This window comes from Pholis gunnellus, assembly GCF_910591455.1.
Source record: "Pholis gunnellus genome assembly, chromosome: 17".
Lineage (NCBI taxonomy): Eukaryota > Metazoa > Chordata > Actinopteri > Perciformes > Pholidae > Pholis > Pholis gunnellus.
In genome coordinates this window covers 2,967,008-2,992,693 of record NC_136544.1, presented here as the reverse complement: position 1 = coordinate 2,992,693, position 25,686 = coordinate 2,967,008, and the positions used below count along the sequence as shown (strand labels likewise).

The 25,686-nt window shown below is 42.0% G+C and overlaps 1 protein-coding gene across 1 annotated transcript; it reads right to left on the bottom strand.

Moving 5' to 3' along the window:
• Positions 1-365: 365 nt before the first annotated feature.
• Positions 366-25,635, bottom strand: abat (4-aminobutyrate aminotransferase). Its single transcript, XM_079177721.1, has 17 exons — positions 25,560-25,635; positions 24,948-25,001; positions 18,844-18,989; positions 16,993-17,090; positions 16,414-16,443; positions 15,773-15,890; positions 11,831-11,880; positions 11,154-11,234; positions 10,913-11,005; positions 9,876-9,938; positions 9,675-9,738; positions 8,942-9,090; positions 7,453-7,590; positions 5,636-5,803; positions 4,265-4,411; positions 3,396-3,507; positions 366-2,681 (listed from the first exon to the last, which is right to left on the bottom strand). Exons 3-17 carry the CDS (start codon positions 18,911-18,913, stop codon positions 2,560-2,562), a joined length of 1,503 nt encoding a protein of 500 aa, XP_079033847.1. The 5' UTR covers positions 18,914-18,989; positions 24,948-25,001; positions 25,560-25,635; the 3' UTR covers positions 366-2,559.
• Positions 25,636-25,686: the final 51 nt, after the last annotated feature.

The following is a 25,686-nucleotide window of genomic DNA, read 5'->3' as shown; positions in this document are numbered from 1 at the left end:
AAGCTAGGTAGAAAGGGATGTAGGTAGACAGGCAGGTAGACAGGTAGGTAGACACAGGCAGGTAGGTAGACAGGTAGACAGGTAGGTAGGTAGGTCAACAGGCAGATAGGTAGGTTAGCTGATGCTCATATTTCTGTGATTTAATGCAATGATGTGCTTTATTTTTATTTACCTTCCCCCCAAAGTCTTTCTTCACCTCAGAACATTCAGGCTTGCAAAAGAGACACTTGGACATTCATATCATTATAAATAAACACTGTTTTTGAATCATATTTTCAGGTCAAAGTGAACTATGTCGATAGGAAGGGCGAGTTGTAAGCTGAATGAGCTTTCATGCTCAAGAAATAAAAACTCAACTAGGTTACTCAAAACTTCTTTTATTTCTCCCATTAAATGGACAGAATGTTTTATAGACAACAACAGTTAGAGCCATCTAAAATAATTACATCAATAATCATCTATCTCAGATCACAGGTGATAATAGTTCATGTCAAAAATGTTTAACGGTCATCGTGGATTCATGGAACACTGACTGACAACAAGGAGACGGCACTGTTGTCATTGTATTGCTCACATGGACACCCTGCAGTTCTTTACATGTCCTTTAAAATCGATGTTTATACAAGACTCACTAACCCCGCGAACTATGGAACAGATTTACATTAGGCTTAAAGGATATCATTTCTGCAAAATGAATGTAAAAAATGTACATAATATTCATATATATTAATGACTCTAGTAGGTTAATCATCAGAAAGACATGAATGATAACTGCTACTACACACTTATAACACTTGCCTAAAAGCTCCATGGAACATTCAGACACGATGAAGGTCTTAAGTGAATTCTTACTGAATCAGTAGAACAACAGCTTGGGCAGAATTACAAAATAAAAATGGTACAAATATTTAGAAAAAGTTGTGCCGTGACGGTGTTTTAAGCCTTTATGCTCTACATCTTTGTATTACTTATGATCTAATTGCTTCTCAATGGACTTGTGCTCAAAGTTCAAGTCCTGCAACGTAGCTACAGTTTTGCTAACAGGCCAACTCTGTTTGAGTCCGTCTCATCCACTCAGTAGCAGTCTGTGGCACAATTCCCATAAAAAAAAAAAAAGACGCGCATTTGTCAAATCAATCAGTTCATCTAAATATTTGAAGTCTTTTCTCTTGAGAAATCGAAAAATACTGTTTGAAAACACGTCCAATGCATTTTAGATCCGACCTTTGTGTTGCTTGGTGACATTTGTTGTAAGTGTGGAACGGATGAGACGGTTCCAAACGGGACGACTAACAGGCCTGAAACTAACAGCTAGAAGATTCTCAGTCATCCAGGTTTATCTCACCTGTGTGAACGAGCCCACAGGGCTGAAGGCCTGTGAACACAGAATCAGTCTGAACTGAAGAAGGATTTTGAAGCTTGATGTAAACTGAAAACGATCAGTTTTCCCTGCACGCTGAATTTACACTAACAGGCTGTTCTGTCACACACGAGAAGTGTTAAATATGAAATGATAATCAAGTGTGTGGCGTGGAAATGAAAAGTAAATCTGTTTTCAAAAAATAATTTTGGCAACATATGAAGCTTTCGTTCAAGAGTCAAGGTCAATGCGTTCGGAATTTTAGATCAACTAAGGTTACCAATGGCTGCTCCCATTTGAGCCACTAAAAAAAGAAAATAAAACAATATTAGCACATTTAAGTGACATGCAGGCACTAAACAATCTATGACATTGTCATGGTCCATTTAAGATTCACATTTGTTTCTGGGCTACAACATTTCAAAAGTCATTCCTATTAAGAGCAACACAAGAGTCATCACAAGGGCGTTTCTAATGGGCGGCGTTAAATGACATGCAGGTCTTTGCTTAATTGTGCGTTCCGTCATAGAGTCATCGCTGAATCAGAATTCTGCATCCAGGATGAGTGTCTTCTTCACACACACACACACACACATACAGGATAACTGGAATCACAGCAGTGACTGAGTCAGGCAGTGGGATGAAGCCAGCAAATGAGCACTAAAAGAAGTTGTACATAAGACTCTGTTCTGAGCCAAGAAGTGAGGTTGATCTCCCATGTCTTATTTACATTTATCTCATGCTGGAACAGACCCACATGTGTAGCCTGACTGCAGACCTGTGAATCCCAGGCAGTAAAGGAGGGGAGGAGTAGCAGCTAGATTTGCTGACATGATGTACAATCTGGCATGAATTCATCCAGCGTCAAGTCAGTCTAAGTAAGAGATGAGAATGATTCTGGATTCATTTGACAGAAACATGAACATTCTCAGTTACTGCAGCACTACCTAGTTACTGCAGCTGGATGCTTTTCTGGGTACAGCTTTATGGCAGCACAAGCATGAGGATATCATCATCATCATTTCTGGCTAAGGGGATGAATATTGGCGAATTGGATCTGAAACAGAGGATATATATGAGATAGCTGTGTGAGTAATTGTGTGGATTGTGCTTATCATGACATGGACGGTCTGGAGTTTCCTCCCTCCATTCGGGATTAACTCATGCAGTGTCAGTCAGGTTTCCTTGAGGGTCACCATCTATTTGTGCTGGGCCAACACGTCATTGAAGACGTTGAGGAAGATGTCCACATGGTACTCCTTGAAAACCAGAGCTGGACGGAAACGGATCGATCGATCCCCACACCCTCCCAGGAGGACACCTTTCAATGACAAACACTGTTACAGGGTATCCACACAGCTCAACCAATGTTCTGTCATCCACCTTCAGAAGGTTGAACACAAAAGCCTATTTATGTTCATTTCACACAGTATCAATTCATATCAATATCTACATGTTCTGACAGTGTAATGATGTAAACTGTCTATTTGATGGAGTTATTCATAGTGAGATTAGAGCTGTCACTGTTCAACTCCCTAAACCTATGCCTGTCACGTTGCAGTTTACGTCCATGTCTGTCCAAATGTTAGCACTTTATCATTTTTATGCTTGTCGTAATTTTTGGGAAATTGTCATCGTTACCATATACATTTTTGAGTTATGGCTGAAAGTGTGTTTTGTGAGGTCACAGTGACCTTTGACCAACAAAGTCTCATCAGTTCATCCTTTAGTCCAAGTGGATGTTTGTGTCAAACTTGATGTTTTTAAAGCCATCATATATATAAAATGTATGTATATATATATATTATATATATGTATTTATATATTACAGTAGGGATGACAGGTGTGTTGAGCCCAGCTAAAATGACGATGTTAGCAAGAATGACTTTGTCCCAACTGCAAATTGAAATTGCCGTGTACTGCGCTTCTCAGGAGTTTGGACTCCCGAGTTAAAATTTGCCAAGTTGGTACTCCAAGGAAGGTGAGCTCTAAGCAGAAGTACTCTGTAAATAAGAAATGGTGGTGTACTTCATACCTTTGTCTCTGGCCTTGATCAGGATGCTGCTGCGTGTTGCATCATCACAGATATCAATGGCACAGAAGGTCCCCTGTCCTCGAGCTCGACTCAACAGGCCGGGGTACTGAGCCTGGGGACCAGACGCACGGAGGTCATGTTCACATACATGTACATGTAGGTCATGTATGTCACACACACACACACACACAAACACACACACGTAGGTCATGTTGTATGTAAAATCTGAATCTGCAACGTAGCCAGTAACATTTCTCTCTATCAGGTAAATGTAGTAGAATTACACAGTATAGTAAAAAGTTGAGTTGCATGTTTCTTTAAGAGCGTGGGGCCTTTTGTATGTTATTTGAAGTTACAATGAGTTAGAATGGTAACATAATTCAATAATTGTAATATCTAAACATGTGTGATGCAACACAGTATGTCATGGCAGGTGTGTTGCTGAGGACCAAGAAAGCGCAGAGAGACATTCAGCTCGTTCTGAACGGGCATGTTTTCAACGTTTTCACTGGCGTGATAAAACACAAGAATTTGCTCACTTTGAGATGTGTGGCTAAGTAGGTTTAACAGTTGTGTGTGTGTGTGGTGAAGGAGATCAGACCTGTTCTCAGAGGCTATACTTCCAACAATAAAATCCTTCTAAACCATATTGTGATCCGCTAACCTCCCTAGTTTGGCACAAATAAAACAAAGTGCACCGTTACATATTCACACACACACAGACACACACGCACGCACGCACGCACGCACGCACGCACGCACGCACACACACACACACACACACACACACACACACACACACACACACACACACACACACACACACACACACACACACACACACACACACACACACACACACACACTACCTGTAGCTCATAAAGGCCGTTCATCAGGGCTTTTCCAGAGCGGGTCACCTCCTCCAGAAGGTTCTCTCTGCGAATCACATTGAGAACCTCAGCCAGGAGCAAGTTCTTTGTTGGGTCACCCATCCACGTGTTGAAGATGCGGTACGGCTGAAAAAAGACAACAGATACAAAAGCAAACAAAACCTGTAATTAAAAAACGATCTCCCAAACATTAATATCTCAAAGTGACAGTCCAATGGCAGTGATGACAGCTTCAATAACGTGAAGTCTACTGTGAAGACATTACTGTGTATGTTTTTCTAAATGAAAATCACAGTCACACGTATGTGTCATTGTACATCATGGCAACACATTGGAATAAAGAAACAGTTAGAAAAGAGCTTTGGAGTTTTTTTAGCACTGTACTACAAGACAACGTAGATGGCTTTCACCAAACATTCACCAAAAGTATTAGAACTCTTAGCAACAGGCTCAACGTTCATTGTTGGCATTTACAACACTTTAAAAAATAGTATAGAATAAAATAAAATACACAGAACAATATATACAGTTACAGTACTTCTATACATTTCAGACAAGCCATTCAGATGTGGCTCCACTTCCTCTGTTACACGCAGGCTCATTATAATATCCCGCCCCCCCATCTGAGAACTACGGCTTTAAGACTACAGACTGACAGAGGGTGAATACAGGTACAGGTACAGTTACGTTGTATAAGCGTCACCGCAAACTTTAAGCGCTTCTTTAGGCTTTGAGTCTATTTTTTCGAAAGAAAAGCATGTTAACTGGTGGTTGATGTCCAATAACAAGGCACTGAATAACTGTGTCTCTGGCTGCAAAGCAGGGGCTGGGATGTAGTCAGCTGTGTGATCACTTGCGGTATTGGCCCGGGGCCGGGACAAGAGTGGTGAGTGAGGTGTCAACAGTTAGCAGTCAATCAATGGCAGGTGTTTTGAGAAAGTCTGAGTCACTGCAAACATGAGAGGTCCTTGAGCATGCAGCCATACATGAGCATTTGGTGATCCTCCAACTTTTGGATGTGATCTAAGAAACTACGATATTGATTGGATAGCTGTGGCTACTATGGGTGGGTTGCTACTACATTGACTCAGCCCATTCATGCTGCCTAGATGATGAACCCTTTAGATGTTATTGTCACCACGCCCAGTTCCTCTAGCAGCACCAACGTGATTGGACCCAATACTGGAGACACTTCCAAGAATAGCTAGACCATCAGTATGTGGTTTGCCCATCAGAGCCATTCCAGGCTCCTAACAGGGCTTTTGACATTTTGTCTTGATCAAATCTGAAACACATCGCAGAAAACTTGTATATGATATATTAAATATGACCAATATAACAATGACTAACCTTATCAGCCTGTAATTCGTCTTTGTGGTAGTAGCCACCGGTGAGAAGCTTCTTGCTGAAGGACACAATGTCAGCAGGGTCATCCATGCCCCAGTGCTCATGAGCCCACAACTTTCCTGTGTTCCCTCCACCAGTCTGGACTTCATCCACGTGGAAACCACAGCCATGCTGGGGAGGTAAAGGGTTAACAGAGTGAGCTACGGAGAAGTGAACAAGGTAAAGAGATCATGAAAGCAGTAGGAGGAAAGGAAGGAAATGAGAAGTTGTTCACTCATTGACAGGAGAGTCAATGGGTAAGAAGCTCGAGTAGGAAGTCTCCATGAGGAGGAATGCTGACTCAGGACCAGACTCATGTCAGTTATGAGGTCCACAATCATGAACGGCAGAATCCCAGCAGCTGGACCAGTGTTTATATACAATGGTGGACTTTATACAGTCCAAATATAACATTTCACAAGGAACCTAAAGGCTTGTATCAAAAACACAAAGTTTGACCAAAACACAATATAAGATTGTTTGGTTCAAAGCAGTAAAGTTACCGTGGGCCAAAAACATGGCTTCCTGTAGCTGCTCACAACAGTTCAGGTTCAGTTTTACGTCCAAGTCTCTATTGTTTGTTCACTAGGATCTGCATAATGAATGTCAAGTCGTCTACCGTCTCTCTGAGCCTCATGTCTCCTGTGTCATGTGGAACATGAGGGCAGGTAATGAGGCACTTATCCTTGGAAGTTAGATCTACATGAATACATGTAATATGGATAATATGGCTGGATCTATGGCTTAAAACTATGTCCTAGAAGAGTGTGCCTTTCCCTGAATACAGTCTGTGACGGGCATCATTGGCATTAGTGACCCTCCTCCAGTTCATGTGGCTCAAAGTGTTCCAGCTCTTTTGGGGCTCCGCTGCCTCCCTGTATATGGTTACCTGGCATGCTGACCAACTTCTCTATAAAGTCAATTCATTAGTACTCATTGCACTGTATACAGGACTGTCTCAGAAAATTAGAATATTGTGATAAAGTTCTTTATTTTGTGTAATGCAATTAAAAAAACAAAAATGTCATGCATTCTGGATTCATTACAAATCAACTGAAATATTGCAAGCCTTTTATTCTTTTAATATTGCTGATTATGGCTTACAGCTTAAGAAAACTCAAATATCCTATCTCTAAATATTAGAATATCATGAAAAAGTATACTAGTAGGGTATTCAACTAATCACTTGAATCGTCTAATTAACTCGAAACACCTGCAAGGGTTTCCTGAGCCTTGAAAAACACTCAGCTTGGTTCAGTAAACTAAATCACACGTATGGGGATTATCACAATATTCTAATTTTCTGAGACAGTCCTGTATAAGTGAATATACACTTTGGGGCAGAGAGCACTTACAGAGCTCAACAATCTCAATCTATCCTCACTCTGAATCCAGTCAGATCACATTGTTCTATAATAACATGCAGTCCACTCTGGTATAAATGATTGAAACTATTTGTCGTCTTAGATTTTACACATCACAATATGACACAAGTGTCTTTTCTTGGTTTTAAAGGCTTAATAAGAGTGACTTGATGTCATTTTCTGATCCAGGTGTTTATTTGCCTTCAGCTACTTAGTCATTATATCCACATTACTATATTTAATGAAAGCACCAATAACCAACCCTACAATATGTTCACAATATCGATGTCCAGGTTTTTGTTTAACATTGTCCTGATACAGTACTTGATTTCTACAGTATTTCTTCCCAGTTGATGTAATTGGCTCAACGAGCTAACGCCCTTTTAAAGGATCCGTTGCCATAGTGATCACTGTTACCTTGCGTGCAATGTTGCGGAGGCTTTTGAAGAAGTCTGGGGAGGCGTGGTTATCTCCACCTTCAGCCTGGATTGGTTCAATTACAATCCCAGCCACAGGCTTCCCCTTCTGTCTCCATTTCACGATCAGGTCCTCCACCTGGGGGGGAGAAAGAGAGCGAGAGAGAGAGAGAGAGAGGGAGAGAGAGAGAGGGAGACAGAGAGGGGGACAGAGAGAGAGAGACAGAGAGGGAGAGAGAGCGAGAGAGGGGGACAGAAAGAGAGCGAGAGACAGAGAGAGAGAGACAGAGAGCAAGAGACAGAGAGAGAGAGCGAGAGACAGAAAGAGAGAGACAGAGAGCAAGAGACAGAGAGAGAGAGACAGAGAGCAAGAGACAGAGAGAGAGAGCGAGAGACAGAAAGAGAGCGAGAGACAGAGAGAGAGAGACAGAGAGCAAGAGACAGAGAGAGAGCGAGAGAGAGAGGGAGAGAGAGAGGGAGAGAGAGAGACAGAGACAGAGACAGAGAGAGGGAGAGAGAGAGAGAGAGAGAGAGAGAGAGAGAGACAGAGAGAGGGAGAGAGAGACAGAGAGAGGGAGAGAGAGAGAGACAGAGACAGAGAGAGGGAGAGAGAGAGAGAGAGACAGAGACAGAGAGAGGGAGAGAGAGAGAGAGAGAGACAGAGAGAGAGAGAGACAGAGAGAGGGAGAGAGAGAGAGAGAGAGAGAGAGACAGAGAGAGGGAGAGGGAGAGAGTTAAGCATAATTACACAGGCTACTAGCTGCACTGAGGTACTGCACATACATGTAATGAAAGAAAGTCTGCAGAAAAGGTAACCCAATGCTCCAGCTACTGTCCAGTCAACAAAGAGAGATGTAATGTTTGTTTCTGCAATATATCATGATGGAACAAATATTGCATCCTGCTCATATACACGCATGCTGCGGGGACGCGTCGTCACAAAGTGGCAGCACCATCACAGCAGACAGCAACAGCCTGCCAGTGGCGATATGAATGGATGACCCTCCTCTTCTTTTTGTTGCTGCTGGTGCGACTAGTGTCTTGACAGCATGAGTAATATACTTTGAGCTGAACTGTGGACATTTTGGTTTTTGAGCTGTGAAATGAACTGCATTTGGTTTGAATAGCTGCTGGAATAGGGAATGAGCTGAACTGAACACCTGTTGGATTCATGTGTATTTATTTGTCTAAAAACACGATATTATTAAAGAGGAAGAATATTTTGAGGTTTTCCTGGACTGATACATAACCTTCAGTTTGAATTATGTTGCTACATGTATCTAACAATTAGAAAGCCAATGGTGCTGGAGTATTGTTTAGTTCACTACTTCATTGAGGTTGTGTGAGTGAATTGACACATGCTGTATTTAAGGCATGGCACCTTTGTGTTGGCTGACTGTGTGACTGGATGACTTTTTCTCAGGTTAATCCCAGAAAACAAAAACGAAACAATCGCCGTCCCAGCTTTCTCCTCTAGACACACAGCCTACCTCCTCCAGACAGCGAGCCTCCTCCTGTGCATTCTCTCTGGTAAATTCCTCCAGCGGGTACTGCAGTTTGGGAAACGGAGCGATCGGCCAATCAAATGACGGCACGTCCAGCTTGTGGATCGCTTTAGAGTGTGTCGTTGCCAAGCAACCTTAACAAGGCAAAAACATGTGTGTTAGCCATGAATCTATGATGTTGCAATGATAACTCAGCCGCTCTAGTTCAATGGTTGTTCACCATGTCGTATATCTGGCGTGCTTCAGGTTCATATCTTGTGTTGACGTGTTGAGTTGAATTGACAGTACTTTACCAACCAATAGAAAAGAAGTGACTGGAATGATTTTTCATTGGTGGAGAGAATTTCAGAGCAGCAGAATGGTGGGTACGACATGACTCTGGCCGCGGTTATACTCGGAGGCACAGATCACAACTCAGCGGCCTGTGACCAATGGGTTTCCTACTCTGGGGTTAAGGCGATTCCACTAACTAATTAAGATAATAATATTAAATGCTGTGATACTGTTGGACAAAGCAAAGACAGCCTTTTAATCTAAATGTTTATTCATGTAAGTTGAACTGTGTTGCCTGCAGAAAGCTTACAGTTTGGATTGTTTCAAAGCTCCCTCAGATACTTGAGCCACACTCAGGATGATTATTCAAAATCTGTAATCCAAATGTAATTCTAACATCAACAACATTTCTAAAAAGTCAAAACAGAAGCGATCGATAACATACCCATGGTTCTTCCATGGAAAGCTCCCATGAAAGATAAAATACTGAGTTCTGGACAACCTGGGACCTGAGACAGAAAAACAGAGAAAGAAAGAAAGAAAGAAAGAAAGAAAGGCAAAGCAAAGAGGATGACGCACATATTTAGTAGAATATATCTGGAAACATCTAAATATTCTGATAGGTAGTGAAGGTTCTTTCACCCACCTGGTTTATCATGCAGGAGCTGAGGTCTTCTTCAGACGGTGTGTTGTGGCCTCGCTCCTTGTTCTGCAGCAAACACACACAGATGAAGCTACATTTACATTTGCTTGTTGAGATCACATCTAAGTTCTTATTTCATCAGATATTTATCTTGAGAACAGAACAATACACATTTAAGAAATAAAATGGTGTACACTATGTAACCAATTAGAAAATAAAAGTTCTTGCAGCACATCAGGGTTGTGTCCAAATTTAAATGGCACTTTTAATGAATTGATCAGGCTCAATCAGTGTTTGAAAGGGGCTCACAGAAAGGTCTGTTTACTGCCATAGGAAGTACTATCAGCCTGGTGCTCAGTGTCTGAAAGGGTCTATTCCAGCTGTGCTTGAAGAATACACATTTCTGATCTAGCACCTTTAGAGCCTGACCTCCAGTGGAGATTTTGTCTTTTGTCTAAATGTACATTTGTGTTCGTCAAATGTTATTCTAGTTTACATCAGTAACTTGTTCACACACAGTGTCCCTGCAGCAGTACACCAGTTGTCATTATAAAGCTAGCATTAGCACAGCTACCTGCTGTCTCCACTGCTCATCATTCACTGTCTACGTTCTGACCGAGCTGATCTTTCTTTAGTGAACATCCAGAGTAAGATTTAGATGGTTGACAGTCTGTCTGATGATGGTTTAGCCTCTGGGGACAACGAACAATATCCCAGGGTTATGGTGTAACCGGCAGATATCCAGAGAAAAGATAGTGGATCTCCGGGCCAAGACTTCCTGTTCTGTGCGAAGGTTAATGTTTATAAGCCGATTAGCAACTCCAGACTCGAGGATGGAGTTGGAGTTATTACAATGGTCATAAACATACAAGTTAATAAATGAAATGTGATCTTTTAACACATCCGAAGCATTTCTTTGAGCAGTGGGCTGCCGTGAAGCAACCCGGGGAGCAACCTGGGGTTCAGCGTCTTGCCCCCGGGTAGAAGCACTAATAATAGCAGAAACAGTCGTAGCAGCAGTAGTAGTAGGACTCACTCACCCTGTACCAGATGAACATTGCTTTGTAAGCATTCTCATTGGAGCAAGAGCCACAGGCCATTGTCTGAACACGAGCCATTCCACTGGGAGCCACCTGACAGGAGGGAAGACTTACTGTAGTACTGTTGTTTATCTTTATAAGTCAAATATGCATACAATGATATACACTTTAATTACAACAATATTAACACCATTATCTCTCAACTGTTCAATATGTTGAACTTTGTGTGTGTGTTACTAACTGAGAGAAGACTTTCAGCGAGTTTTTCTGGAAAGTTCTCCGGAGGCAGGATTCCCAGGGCGGGTCGGTTCACCAGAGTACTCTGAAAGACAGACACCTTTCAGAAAACACTGCACGAGCACAACTACAGCTCTGTACTAAGGGACACTCAGCAAAGCATTCACTTTGACTGCTCTCACCTACACGACGACGCTGTGACGTGGCTGCTAATTTAAAGTAGGATAAATAACGTGTAAGCTCCATTCATTGACCACATCGCTGTGTGATTACATCACCTATTGTCCAGATAACGTATAAATACAATTCTGAAAAGATTTGACATCAGTGACTGCTCAATGCAGTCCTCCACTCAACTGTATTTCCATTTTCTGAGCCACAATGTCATGCATTATTTCCCCATGATGCCCCTAGATTAGTGCAGGATTCCACAAGCACCACAGCCGGTTATTTGGTCATATTTTGGGATCGTCCTCTTTTAGAGTTGAGCTTTACTAGGACAGTAGTGGAACAGCCGAAACCAGGAGCATCTTAATTCAAATAAGGGTGAATTTCATAACTGTGGTTGTCTTGCTGTAAAAGCTGGACCACCGTACGCTATAACAAATCAATACACAACAACAGCAGTTCATACTCTCACTGCAGTGATGATACAAATGATCTTGAATGTGGAAGACCTACCAGATTGTTTGGATTGGACATCAGTTTGAGGAGAGCAGGGTGGTTGTAGCCTGAGGGAGGACAGAGTGAGAGAGGGCATGGGCGCAGGAAGCATTGAACATGTGGATTTATGGGTACATTTAGTATTCTCATCCAGAGGAAGTGTTTGGAGCCAGATCACATGTTTGAAGATATTACAAATATCGAATTAATAATGATTGAATTAATAAGTAATTTAATAATTGTAATAATTTCTTAATTAAGCAAATCATAAATACATTTTTTGATGTTATAAAATGATTGGGTAAAGTGGAGAGGAAACTGGTCCAGTGTACGTATGCATTCTCCATCAAACTACATTCATCGTTTCTACCGTATGTCCATCACGTCCCACAGCTACATGGTGGCTTTGTTTACACACACACAGCGCTGCTACAGAGAAGCACTCCACATGCATATTTAGGGCAACGTTTCATGAGAAATCTATATAACAGCCATCTGCTGTCGCTGTTGAGTGTGTGTGAGCAAAGCCATCCAGTTAGGTGGATAACACACTGTTAGCTTTCTGCCACCGGCCCCTGATATACGCTTTTTTGGGCTAAAAATGCATATTTGCTAACATTTCATATAGCAAATTCAAATCCAACACATGGAACCAAAACAAATCTCATGAAATATGAAGATGAAACAATAAATCACTAACAATGGCTAGGAGCGGGTTGATGCTCCGCTCTGGCTTTTTTTTCATACATTTATCAGGTGTCCATTGTAGCAATGACAACCGTGGATAAACGCAGCAATGACTTTCCACATGGTAAGTGGGCATCCTCACCTGCTGCCTGGGTTCAGCGTCAAGCTTTGCGATGTTAAGCTGTTCACAGGTGATGTGTTTATGAAAAATATATATTTGAATTTCTGGAAAGCTTGTCTGCACTCAGTGAAACAATTCCTGATTCTGGATGGTGAAAGTGGACCAGCCTGTGTCTATTGTTGGACGAGTGGTCAAACCGGTTTGATCTGGATGCATAACATATGGAGGCTATAGAGTCCTACGGTGGAATATGTTACAAAAGGACTTAAAACTGACAGAATTGATACCACTTACTGCTTTTAAATCAAAATTGAAAGCAATAGAGGCAGGTTCCCTAAAATGTAAATGTTTTTTAAATTGACTCGGTTACGTTGTTCTCTTAACTTTTATTTTCTTTTAACTTGTCTTGTTTCGTGTTGTCTGTCTGCAACTATGTGTCTCTGATGCTGCTGCCGGTCTTGGCCAGGTCTCCCTTGAAAAAGAGATTTTTAATCTCAATGGGACTTTCCTGGTTAAATAAAGGTTAAATAAAAATAAAAAAAAATGAATTCATGAGTGATAATGGAGATAACTAGATTGCAGGTTTGTTGGGATTACTGCAGTATTTATGTTGACAGCTTGTTCTATTTGAGCGGTTCGTCTGCTGAAGAGTGGAGCAAAAATACACCAGACATGTTTGTAGAGCTCAGCACAGATGCCATCAGGGAATTTATTTAAAAATATTCATATCTGAGTCATATTTGAATATATTTTCATGCTGACTGACTCATTTCAAAGAGACTTATGAGACTAATTTCTGTTATACACAAGATTTAAAGTGGTACTTTTGTGTGATTCTTTAAAGAGAAACTCAGCTTTACAGATCTGTCGATTAAATCAACTAATCCTAATAAAACTGAGCGGATAATCATTTATTCTGTCGAGAACAGTCAAAGATGTATATTGTCTCAGTCTTTCATTTTTTCTTACAAAATCATTGAATTATTTGAATGTTTCAGAAGATTACCAAGATATGTGTGGTTTGATCCACTGACGATTCCAATCACTGTCTATTATGATGTGTAATGCAATGTGGTTTTAAACATGGCAGTGTTTGGGCCATGGATGTTTCACATTGTTATTGGATTGTCATTGATATTAATTGTTATGAAACCTTCGGGGTCTGTCATGGTAGTATTAGAAGTCAATGAAACATTTGTACTAATTGGAATATGAACTCCTTTGTTTGGTGTTGGAAGCTAAGAAGATTTGAAAGAGGAGTTCTTTGTAGTAAGCATATATCAGCATGGAGATCTTTCCATGTGGGACTTGAATTATTTTTGTACCGAGTACCAATCTCAGGAACATTCCAAGAAATACAGTGCATTTGAGTGATGACGTGTTGAGTCACAGCTGTAGTATGAAGAACACAATATCAGTGCTAATGCCTGTCCTGTTTTCTGTGCACATGGCAATAAAGCTTTGAATCTTGAATCGTACCTAAACCAATGTGGCTGCCTTACATAAGCTGTTCCACTTCCAGCCAGCAGAGTGCAGCGAGGCACACTGAAGCGCTCCACTTGTTAGATCTTTTTGCATAATCTAGATATTAGAGCAGACGAGCAGTATTTCTCCTTATTTTCAGACTTGTTATGTAACTCAAAATCCTTCAATCCACTGACATCCAGCTCAGTTCCAGACAAAGAAATATCACAATCAATGAACCATTCCTTGTCAACTGAACGAAAACACAGTTTGCCTTTCTGAGCTCAAATACACACAGAAAACCTTGAAGACTGAAATCTAGCAAACGCCGTCTCACAGCCATCAACCTTTTGTCCAACTGGTCTTTGTCATTAGTTCGTTTACTGAGCTCCAGACGGACACAGAGAGAGAAAACATGAAACGAGGGCTGCTATGACTACAAGAACTCCGGGGACTTCATCACAATGACAAAGAGGCACAAAGACGTCCATTCCTTCTCAATATCTCCCTTTCCACTTTAATTCATTAATGTAAAATACCTTCACTTCATCTGTAAAAACGTCACGGCTCTGAGAGTACATCCTTCTCCCAGTGCGTTTATCAATTAAAGGAAGGTTGGGGTAAAGACATGATATTATCCTGTGGCTTTCAGACATCCTAGTCACAGTGAGGAGTCGGGCAGAAACGGTGACCATAACGAAAAAACATTACATTTTGATTTATTTTTGAAGAAATACTGGCCAGGTATGTCTTAAATAAATTGACTTTTTCCTATGTATTCTGAGAACGGAAGCATTTGATACAAGCTCCTGTGGTCCGGCCCTTTCAACTACTGAATTAATTAAGTGTGAATGTTTTGGCTCCAACAGAAACCCTTCTGTCAGGGAGGCCCCGAGGCCCCGAGGCCTGGAGCTGAAACCACAAATAATGTTAATCAGACTGGATCACTGAGTAGTGGTTAGTCTTTGAACAAAGGTCCATTTCAAAGAGAGCAGGAGAGCATTTTCTAAACCTTGACATTCGTCTTTCAAATATTTGATCATGAAGGATCTAGAATAGGAAGTTCCCTTTTCTACTGGTCAGTATTTCAATTGTACACTTTCTGTAAAATATGCTAGTCAGTGAACCAAAAACAAAAGGGTAGACCCACGCTAACAATCACAACAGTAGTCGAGTAGAACCTGCAACGCCCCCAGGTTGAATTAAGACAAACTCTCTCGCTAGTATTAACGTGCCATCTGCATCTGATCTGGATCAAGTGAAGTGCATACTAGATGCAGAACCCATCCATTGCAATCAAACCAGCCAGACCACGCCTGCAGGTTTGTGATATGTGTGAGTGTGTGTTTGTTCAGTTTGGCCACAGAATGCATTCTGATTGCCTCTGGGGGGGGGGGCACAGGGTGGACATGCGCTTGTCACTATAATCGGTGAAAGGGTCGGTCAGCACCGGCTAAAAGGAGAAGCTGCTATCTGAATGTTCTGTGCACTGCTCTTTGATGATGGTACTTTGCATTGTAGCTGAGGGCACCTTGTAATGACAAGGTGTGCAAATATTACAAAATCCACAAGTTTCAGAAATCGGTTTGTTGGGTATATTTAATGTACAATATGTATCGATACCGTAAAGTAAAATGTATATGTGGTGATAAAGGATTTTATCCATACACGGATCACTTGCTACTAACCGATTGGGATGGAGGAGATCTGAGTGTAGATATCTAGCATGCGGTTGCCGTCCACATCCACCAGGTAGTTCCCCCTGCTCTCATCATAGTTACAGAAAAAGTTGATTGCACCAACATTCTGTGAATAGACATGTTCTGTATTAAGCACATTATTCAGAAGAATTCAGTCCTCCAGTATTGACTTGGCAGCAGACACTCAAACACATACACCTGCCAATGCGACACACACACAAATAATCGTACTGTGGGAATAAAAAGTCCAACATTCTGGTGAATGTTTCCGAGAGACATTCTATTATTCTGACATGTGTTTCAGGATCATGGTTTGCTGAGTGAAAACACATGACCTGTCTCATAACAGTGACACACATTTAGAAATATAAATGTAAAAGCAACACATTGTGCCTTTAGGAGCAGATATGGCTCAGAATGCTGGGTGCAGTAGTGATTGATGATGAAAAATACAGAACATCTGTGCAGCAATAGTTACAATCATTGAGGACTAAAACACCACTGTGGTCCTCCAACAAACAACACAACAAAAACATAAAACTATAACACCACTATAGTGTGTGTGTGTATATATACAGTATATACACACACACACACACACACACACACACACAAAACCCTCAACTCACCTGAATGTCTCCCAGCTGCTTCGTCAGCTCCTACAGAAACAAAAGTCAGTTATACTGAGTAGTACCTGAAGAAAGGAGAGAGTGTGCTGATTGTAATGGTCATTTCTTACGTAGGATATATTTCTACTCAGTATATTGTATTCATGGATAAGTAATTTTGTTCTGAACTTTGTTGAACTTCTCCCTTTTCTGTTCACAAAGATAACTAACTGTGTTGTATGAGAATGTTCCAGCGCCAAGGCCTTTGGGCCGCTTGCTTTGGCTGCTGGCCGTTTGTTTCTCATTGTTGTTCTGATCAGTCTGAGACCGAAAGTCTGAGACTGAAATGTCTGTAACATTGGCCATCGGCCCCCACCTTTGCTCATTCTGTATGAAGAAAGCTTGTTCTTCCTCACTGAGACTGTGCGCATTCTGTTGTGATGATTGAACCTTCTCTGCGCAGAGAATAAATACTTAAAAGACAACCTGGTGTTTGGTATTATGTATTTCAGCATTAAAAGACTCACGCAAAGCGGGTATAGGAATATTTCCCACCACACTGTGTGTGTGTGTGTGTGTGTGTGTGTGTGTGTGTGTTACTTGGGATCGTGGTCCAGGAACTGAAGTTTTCATGGAGGGTCCATCGTAGTCAAACTCCACCTGGGTCTTTGGTGCCGCCTTACTGACATATCGACACCCTGGTGGAGAAAACAGAGAACCAATAATAAGTGAGTGAGTGTGTTTACATGCTGCTACTACCCCGGTTATGATCAGTTGAGATTTGTAGGGTTACAACTAAATATCATTATGAAAATATACTTTATTGCTTCCTCTTGCAATACCTAATCAATGTACTGGTGCCAAATATCAATGTTTTTATTAAAACATGCGGGCGCTGTAAATGGAATGGATGAAATGAAACTAGTTAGGTACGTTAGCGTCTTTAGCATTGAGGGGAGGGGCTTAGGGTGAGGAGAGTCTGGCTCCATAAACATCACATTTTACCGTTTGACAGTGAGAATCACTCACAGTGCTCTCAATAAAGACTCATTCAAACACTCCACTAGTGTGTATAAAGTGACGCAGCCTGCAGTTTGTGTTTCAGTGACGGCCTTTCGGCTCTTTTAACAGAAGGTGAGGTTTAAATATTTTAGCCTCGAAATGTTCTCCTTTCTGCCAGTTCAGCATTTTGCCAGTTTATGGCTATTTTCTCGTGTGGCGTTGGCCTATAGTTTATGTCAGCCATCTTTGTGTTCACTGTGACACTAAGCGGCGCTGTGTACGGTCCGTTACATTTTTTAATAGATTGTTTGTTGGATTGAGTCCAAAGTGGCAGAAACGAGGGAACGCCTCATGTTTTCATTTCATCCCGCTGACTGGGGACCGCCTCCCGGGAGGAGAGCATGCAGTGGCTCCGGAGCTTCAGCCGGCAACAAACCCCAGCATGGAGAGTCATGGCGGGCTGGTGTGGGGTGCTGGGTCTAACCTGCGTTTGTTGATCTGGTGAGGAGTCCCAAAGGATCAGACCTGTTTCTAAAACTTTGGATTTAATCCAATAAACAAACCACGAAGCCCTCGGGGCAGCTCTACTTCTACGTCCTCTCATGTTGGACTGAGGACAGAATGGACGCTGCCTCTCCAGGTACCAGTGGTAATACAAGACAGGACGGCCGCGGCTAGCTGGTTAGCATGCTCTCTTCAGATATTTATATGTTATGTACACTGTAACCTCTACGCATACTGTTGAGACTGTAAGTTCACTTATTGGCCCATTGATGATTGACAGGAGAGATGACCTTTGAGACGATGACCTCTGAGGAGCCAGAACATTGATCCTGTTCCACACATCCTTTTTCAGTACAGTCAAACATTTACACTGATTACAAACAACTACAATCAAAGCAACCATGATGTAGTTATCCCTGAGAACGCTGGAAGTATTATGACTTCTTATCTGCTGGTAATATACAAGTATACAACTATAGGAAATGACAAATACTCAAGTTCACTGAGAAATAAAGTGAAATAAAGATCTAGCAGGGCTGGAGCTACATTCAGGAGAGGCATACGCACAGTTAAGAAGAAGAAATGTTATAATTGACTGATTATCTGCTTTCTCATACACACTCTCAATTTAGACTTTAAGACCAATTCAGGGACATCACAAATGACACATAGGTGGTCTTAACAGCCCTTTTCAGAGTAAATCATTTTTAATGATATTAACAAGTTTTAAAATGGCTGAATGAGCAAAACAGACAATAAAATGAATTAGAATGTAAAAACAAATCCCGAAGCATTTAGTAAAGGACAGGAATGCACACAGTTCTACTAACACTTCTAATCTACAACACAACATTATAGCAAAGCTCCATGACTGGACCTGGTGAAACGCTACTTACAGAATGGATTTAAAGAATTAAGATTTAAATTGAAGAGTGTTGGATTTACCTGGAGCACTGAGCCACAGGTTTTTCTGCAGGGAGAGAGCAAACTGACGGCTGATCAGGGAGGACGCCATGACAAAACTGTCCAGAGACAGGAAGAAGTGTGAGGGAGAGGCAGAGAGCCCTCAGGGTCTAACTTCACCAGGTCACCTAATGAGAGAGAGAGGGAGAGACAGAGAGATAGGGAGAGAGTGTGTTAAAGAGCCACTGAGCTGAGACTCTGCGCACGTTGTTGTTCTTTGTTTCATCTTAGTTGTCAAATTCTGTCAAACTAACACCACAGAGCAGTGAGTTCGCGGTGCAACGGACCATGAACCTCACGGCTCAGATCGTATCACAGATCACAGATCTTTACTCGCTCTCCTCCTGTCTATTTCAACACGGATTGGTTGTTGACAATGTAACATTATCAGAGATCAGAGACTAGAAAAGCATACATGATGTCCTGAATGTCGGTGGATAACAATGTCAGTAAAACTTTGTTTCACACTGCTGGTTAAGATGAACTGTGTCATTAATCCACAGTTCACAGGCGTGCTACTGTGAGGGGGATCCGTACGGATCACGGATCATCAGTGGTCCGTTACACCACTACAGTGAGTTATTATATAATTACTGCTTTTTGGCTTGAGGGGAGTTTTTTCTTCCTCAGTTACACACATGTCATGATGTCATAGCTGATTGTCTATCAATGTATCCAGTGATAGCAGCACAGCTGTATCATGATAGTATGGTATCGTGAGTTATTCTTATTCCCACACCTATTCATAATAATCATCTATATGTACACAAAATCAGAGTTTCCAAAGGGCATTGACAGATAAAGCAAAGCAAGAGCAGGATACACGACAATCTAACAATAGAAAGTACAACAGATGAAACAATACAAATGTATCAGTCAAATAAATACAAATGAACAAAAAAAAAGCTTTTGGCTTTCAACTAGAAGGATCTCAAGACAAATCGTATATGTTCCACTTCAGGCTTTCTAATGGGCTGCAGCTGGTGTAACAGCCATATTACTAATATCAAATCATTAATAACTATTCCTATTATTATCTCCTGATAGAGAAACAAACATAAGGAAGAAATGTGCGAAGTGATGCAACACAGGGGCTGTCTGCTCTCTCTCCCTTCCAAGCTCTTATGCAACACTGGCAGCAGAAACAGGATCATTCCAGATATCTGCTTTCACACAGCAAAGGAAACCCTGACCCATGCACTCACTCACGCACGCACACGCACACGCACACGCACACGAGCACGGTGCTGGTTTCTTGGCAACACCTTGTGAACTGGATGAAACTGGTTTGGAGAGTAAGAGTTACACAAGACTGCATCTTCATATGGGGGGGGGGGGGGGGTATATAAAGTGATGGTGGACGGAAGCAGACGCAGCGAGTTTGAACTGGAATGAGCTGGAATGGGAGCACAAAGCGAGGACAACAGCAATAATGCCTAATGTCATACTTTCAGTGGACGTAACCATAGATACCTCAGTCACGAGAAAGACTTTCTACTGAAGAGGAGGATTTTACTCATTGAATATCAAAGTACCACTGAGGTTCATCACTCGAGTTCTGTCTCGCCTGCTATTAAGACTGAACGCTGACTTATGCTAGAAATAAACGAGTTCATCTGTTTTATCTCAGCAACACAAAAGTGTGTTCAGCTATTCTGAAAAGAGAGGGGGAGGGGGACGCTACGACCCGTTCAATACGGAGATAAAGGGGCACAACTTCAGAGTGTTTCTTCAGGAAGGTTTTCAAAGTGTTGCACTCATTTGCACACGTGACAGAGATAGTTATGTAAAGAATGAAAAAAAGAGAGCGAGAGACAAGTTCAAACCCTGCATATGTCCTCATCTCCACACACCTTCTGAACATGAAGCAGGTGTGAACATCGGATTGTCGGTCATTGTCTCTGTAGAGGCCGACCTGAAGAGCCGATGGAGTTGTGAGTTGTGTCTCTGAAAACCCGTAGACAGCCTGTTCAGGGTGGGACGGTTGTGCTGATATTTCACCTCGCTCTTCTGTATAAAAGGCACGAACACGGATCGTGGTATTCTGCTAAGTCCTGATCAGGGAGACGGACTCCAAACCTGTTCCAGCTACAGACAAGCAGCTCAGCTGAAGCGTTCTAACAGCTGTGACTGAAACAGCCCGGGGTAAAACAGACTCTAAAGGCTTTTAGTGGAGGCTTCTTGTTAAGGGATGCAGGGAGAGAATATGTGCAGTCTTCTAAGAAACCATTCACCACACTAACCAAAGCATAGGACAGACACACATATCTCAGATCTAAAGCAACATCCCCTTTATTTAGCAGCTAAAAGAGTCAGATGTTTCCCTCCGCAGTTAATAAACAACACCACGGACACCATCAGGAGAGGAAAATTCACTAAAGAATTGAACCGGACAGACGGATGACCTGAAAACACAACGCCTTCGTCCACAGCTGTCGCCATACAATACAGACGTAATATACAGAGGTGGATTGTGAAACACAAACGTCACAGCTGACGGCCAACTAGTAGCACCTTTGGACAATTCTGTTGCTCATCGGATCTCTTGCTGTAGATTCCATTTCCCATGATTCCCCTCAGTACAAACTCAAACAGTTAAACATCCTCATAATGCAGAGAAGAGGGAATCAACGTTTACTGACTCACATGAACTAAAGGAAACAATCAGAAGTATTTTAGAAAATGAAGACTTCATGAAACAAGCTGCGGCAAAACATCAGACAACGATAGATATTTACCCAGAAGGCCCCGTGGCAGTAACCACCCAAACAGGTCCGTGTGTTGGAATGATGTTTAGAAATCATGTAGCTACATCTCCACTACGTCAGTGAAGGTGAAAACAAGAATACAGCACATGTTGGTCATAGGTTGCTCAAATCTATCAGAGAATGAGACCTCGTTAAAACATGTGATCCAATATGGAAAATGCAATCGATCCTTTCTGGGAAATGACTGAATAGAATTTGAATAGGAAAACCCACAGGCTTCTTATAAAAGTCAAGGTCAGAATCAAGCCAAACAGAAACTGTCCTGCCTGCTTCCTTTCTGCTTCAAACCGGTCTGGGACGGTAACATCAGCCGTCCCGTCCTCGAGTGACCTGGAATTGCATTGACAAAAAAGTCTGTTGCGTAACCACAGCAGCAGTGTGGCGCCGGCTACTTGGTCTACTAGAACTTTGATCGTGACAGAGACAGAGAGGCACACAGTGGTGGAGACCAAGACATGGATCAGGAAATGTCTCCGAGTCAGAACAGAGAACAGAGGACTTGATGAGGAGACCGGGGACACTGATTTAGAGTTTCTCAAGCTTGGTGTGCAGATGGAATTGATGTTGGAGCTTCCTGAAACATGAGAGTGCTTCATCAATTTGTATTCAAAATATTTGACATACATCAGCATTCCCATATGATCGGTTCAGAGCTTCTTTCATGTTGCTGAGAAGAACACAAAGAGACGCTTTGATAGAGTTTCTGATCCTCTACTTGCCAGGTTTGGAGAGTGTTCTGGGACCTAAGGTGGACCCAGAGATGGTTCAGTTTAAGCCTCTTGTAGCTGGCAATACCTGTCAGGTCACTCACTAAGTGGAGCACAGCTGCATGCAACACCTGTTCCTTACAAAGAGAACATCCAGAGAGAGCGAGAGCGAGAGAGAGAGAGAGAGAGAGAGAGAGATTTCCATCAGAGAAGCTGGTTGCTTTGGCCCAGCTGAAGGATATCGAGGATTCTGCTGAGTCGCCCCACAGTCTGCAAGAGCAGGGATTCAGTTTGTGGACTTAAACTCAGCATTCAATAATACAAACTCAAACACAAAGAGGCTATCACACAGGTCTCAAACATGTGGTCATGCAGGTTCCTGCAGTAAGTGCAGGTGTGCCCCAATTAAAATATTACTCCCAGCACCGTGTGCACTTCCACACACTCTTGTGCTATTTGAAAGTGTACAGGACCAATTGAACCTGACAATGGGCTGATCAATGCTCACACATTCCATCTTAACAAGTGTGTTCAGGCTCAGCATTTTTTATGATGATGATTGTTTTTCTATCCAATCAAAAACATTTATAAGAAACTGAACTTTGGACACTGATGCCAAAGAGTCACTCAATAGCGTGAGAGCAATAAACTGTGGTTGGCACCTGGGCTGGCTTTGAGCTGAAATTGCAATTAGCTCGGAATGATTATTATTTCATTTTCATTCATTTCCTATATTTCAAAATAATTACTGCAGAAATGTGTGAAATGTTCCATCATTCTGATTTGAATGTGCTTTTATCAGTTTTGAAAGCAGTGTGTTAGCATATGAAAAATGTCCTGCAAATACATAGTTTTTTGCAGTTTGTGGAGTATGAATGACAAAAGTGTTTGTGAATTTTGAAAAATGTGGTGATTGAATGCATTTTGTCTGAAAGCAATGAAAAATGATTCACAGTTTGGTCCGTAGACACTTGTGTGTCGCTGAACGTATGAAGAGTTTTGAACATGTGGTTTCAGTATTGAACACTGCTTGTTAGCAATTGAAAAAAACTGTAATAGACTGATCTGAGATGAGAGGAATCTCCTCAACAACTGAAAATGTGCTCTTGTTTTCATCGTAAAATGACATAAATATAATGTCCATCCTGGGAGAGGAATCCCTCCTCAGTCCCTGATGTTTTAATTAAATTAGGAAGTAAAATAATCAAAACACTGAATGCAGGAGATGTAGCTTTGCCTGTACACTCCAGTTGTTGTCAGTATTTGGGGTCATATTCTTGGTCTCAAACCAAGCTCATCCATGTCATGTGATGTGCTACTTCAGTTCACTTTCGGTACAAATATTTCTGGGACCACTGCAGAAACTTGATGATGAAAATGTAACATCCAGGGATTCACATTTTTAATGAAATGCACATGTGTACACGTGTACACGTGTACAAGATGATCTCATTCAGAGCCAGTGAAACCCTGTAGAGGATGATTTCCTGACAGAACGTGCAACTGGTTGTAGAAAAATCACAAATCACAAAGCTTTGCATGAGAACAAAGACAGGTTGTGTTTCCCTGTTTATCATAGAATTGTATCATGTTTCTCTTATTCTGTTTTTTAAGAACAAATGATGTAATGCAACTAATCAGCTACATTAGCGTCTTCAGCATGGAGGTGAAGGGGGTTGCTCCAAGCCCAGAACCCTGTAGGTGGAGGAGAGTCTGGCTCCATCAACATCACATTACTACCGTCTGACAGTGAGAATCACTGGCAGTGCTCTCAAACACTCCACTAGTGTTGTGGAGGGACATCGGCTCCTCAAACAGTCGGTGAGAGTCAACATGACTTCTATTGGTGTCACTCACTCACTGATCTGCAGATATTCAGTCTGACTTGTAAATCTGCATGGTCACCATAGCAACCACTCGCCACTTCCTCTCTTCAACATCCAACATTAACACACCTCTGGCCTCACCCTTTGTTACTTCATCAGAATGAATTTGTGCGTCTGAAAAAACATCTGGATTGTCTTCAGGCCTCACACCACATCCTTTAGGAACAAAGACGGTTTAAGACGACCTGTCAACGGTAAACGGACTTTACATAACAACATAGTGGCATTTATATAACACTACATGTCACATTCACCCGTTGACACACACATTGTAGTGAGGCACTGTTGCATCCTTCCTTTACATATTTTAACCCACAACTGTTCGGCTTTTTGGCATTTTGTCTTTTGCCAGTTTGTGTCCATTTTACATTTGAATGAGGCACTGTGTGTGTGTGTGTGTGTGTGTGTGTGTGTGTGTGTGTGTGCATTAAAGAGGCACTAAGACTCTATGCACTCTGTTGTTCATTGTTTCATCTTAGTTGTCATATTCTGTGAAAATGACCCCACAACGGTGTGAATAAATACATACAGTAACTCATTCTGTTTTTTCTTATTAGTGGTTTATTATCCTTCAGTCACAGATATCATGATGTATCATAGATGGTGTTAATGCACAGAGTATTACTCTACCCTATGCTTGGCCGCTAGGCAGTGCAGGTCTGTAGTAAAACAATGTGGAGGCTTCACATCTGGAGAGTGAAATGAAATCTTCATAAATTCCCTACCTGCTGATGTCTGCTGTGAGACCTGGAGCAGTCCGGAGCTGAGCTGCACGGGCCCTGGAACAAACAGAACAACATCTCTTAAAACATGTCTTTTATTGATCCGGTATAACAAACACACCTATTCATTGAGTGTGGTTATTACTGCTGAACGTTGAGTTACATCTAACGCTGCTCTTCTATACGCGGAAGGTGAAATGTGCTGAGTGGTCAGTGTGAGGAGTGCTGTCACTGATGTGGATCCAAAGGCAAATGCATTGAAATGATTTCATCTGTATAGATGGATGTTGTTTGTGCATGTTTGAATCTGGTTCCGACTGGATCCGGCCGGCTCTCACAGCAGCGATCCCGTTCATTAGTCACGGATCCTATCACGGGACTAATAGCACACCACTTTGTGATGTTGAGTCAACACCGATGCTGCTCCAACTGCTTCCCCGACATGGACGCTGTCGAACGCAGCGCATCCCGACGCTTTTGACGGTTCAAGCACGAGCACTGCAGACGTGAACGACTGAGCGTCAATACGACAGGACGGCGGTTTGATCCGGACAACTCTCTCTCTGCGGACACGGTCGCTCATGAGCCGGGATGCGATGAAGTCTTAACACTTACCGGGGATCCGGAGTCGGCAGCAGCGAGGGATGAGTGGTGGACGGCAGCACCCTGTGTGTGTGTGTGTGTGTGTGTGTGTGTGTGTATGTGTGTCAGGCCGCTCTCTCTACAGGAGGAGGGGCTTATT

Excerpts from the sequence above, each read along its gene's own strand:
- abat (XM_079177721.1), bottom strand. The coding sequence starts at position 18,913 with ATGGCGTCCTCCCTGATCAGCCGTCAGTTTGCTCTCTCCCTGCAGAAA. Across the intron at positions 9,739-9,875 it reads GCTCCTGCATGATAAACCAG|GTCCCAGGTTGTCCAGAACT; the intron begins GTGGGTGAAAGA and ends TTTCTGTCTCAG. Across the intron at positions 4,412-5,635 it reads ACGAATTACAGGCTGATAAG|CCGTACCGCATCTTCAACAC; the intron begins GTTAGTCATTGT and ends GTCTTTTTTCAG.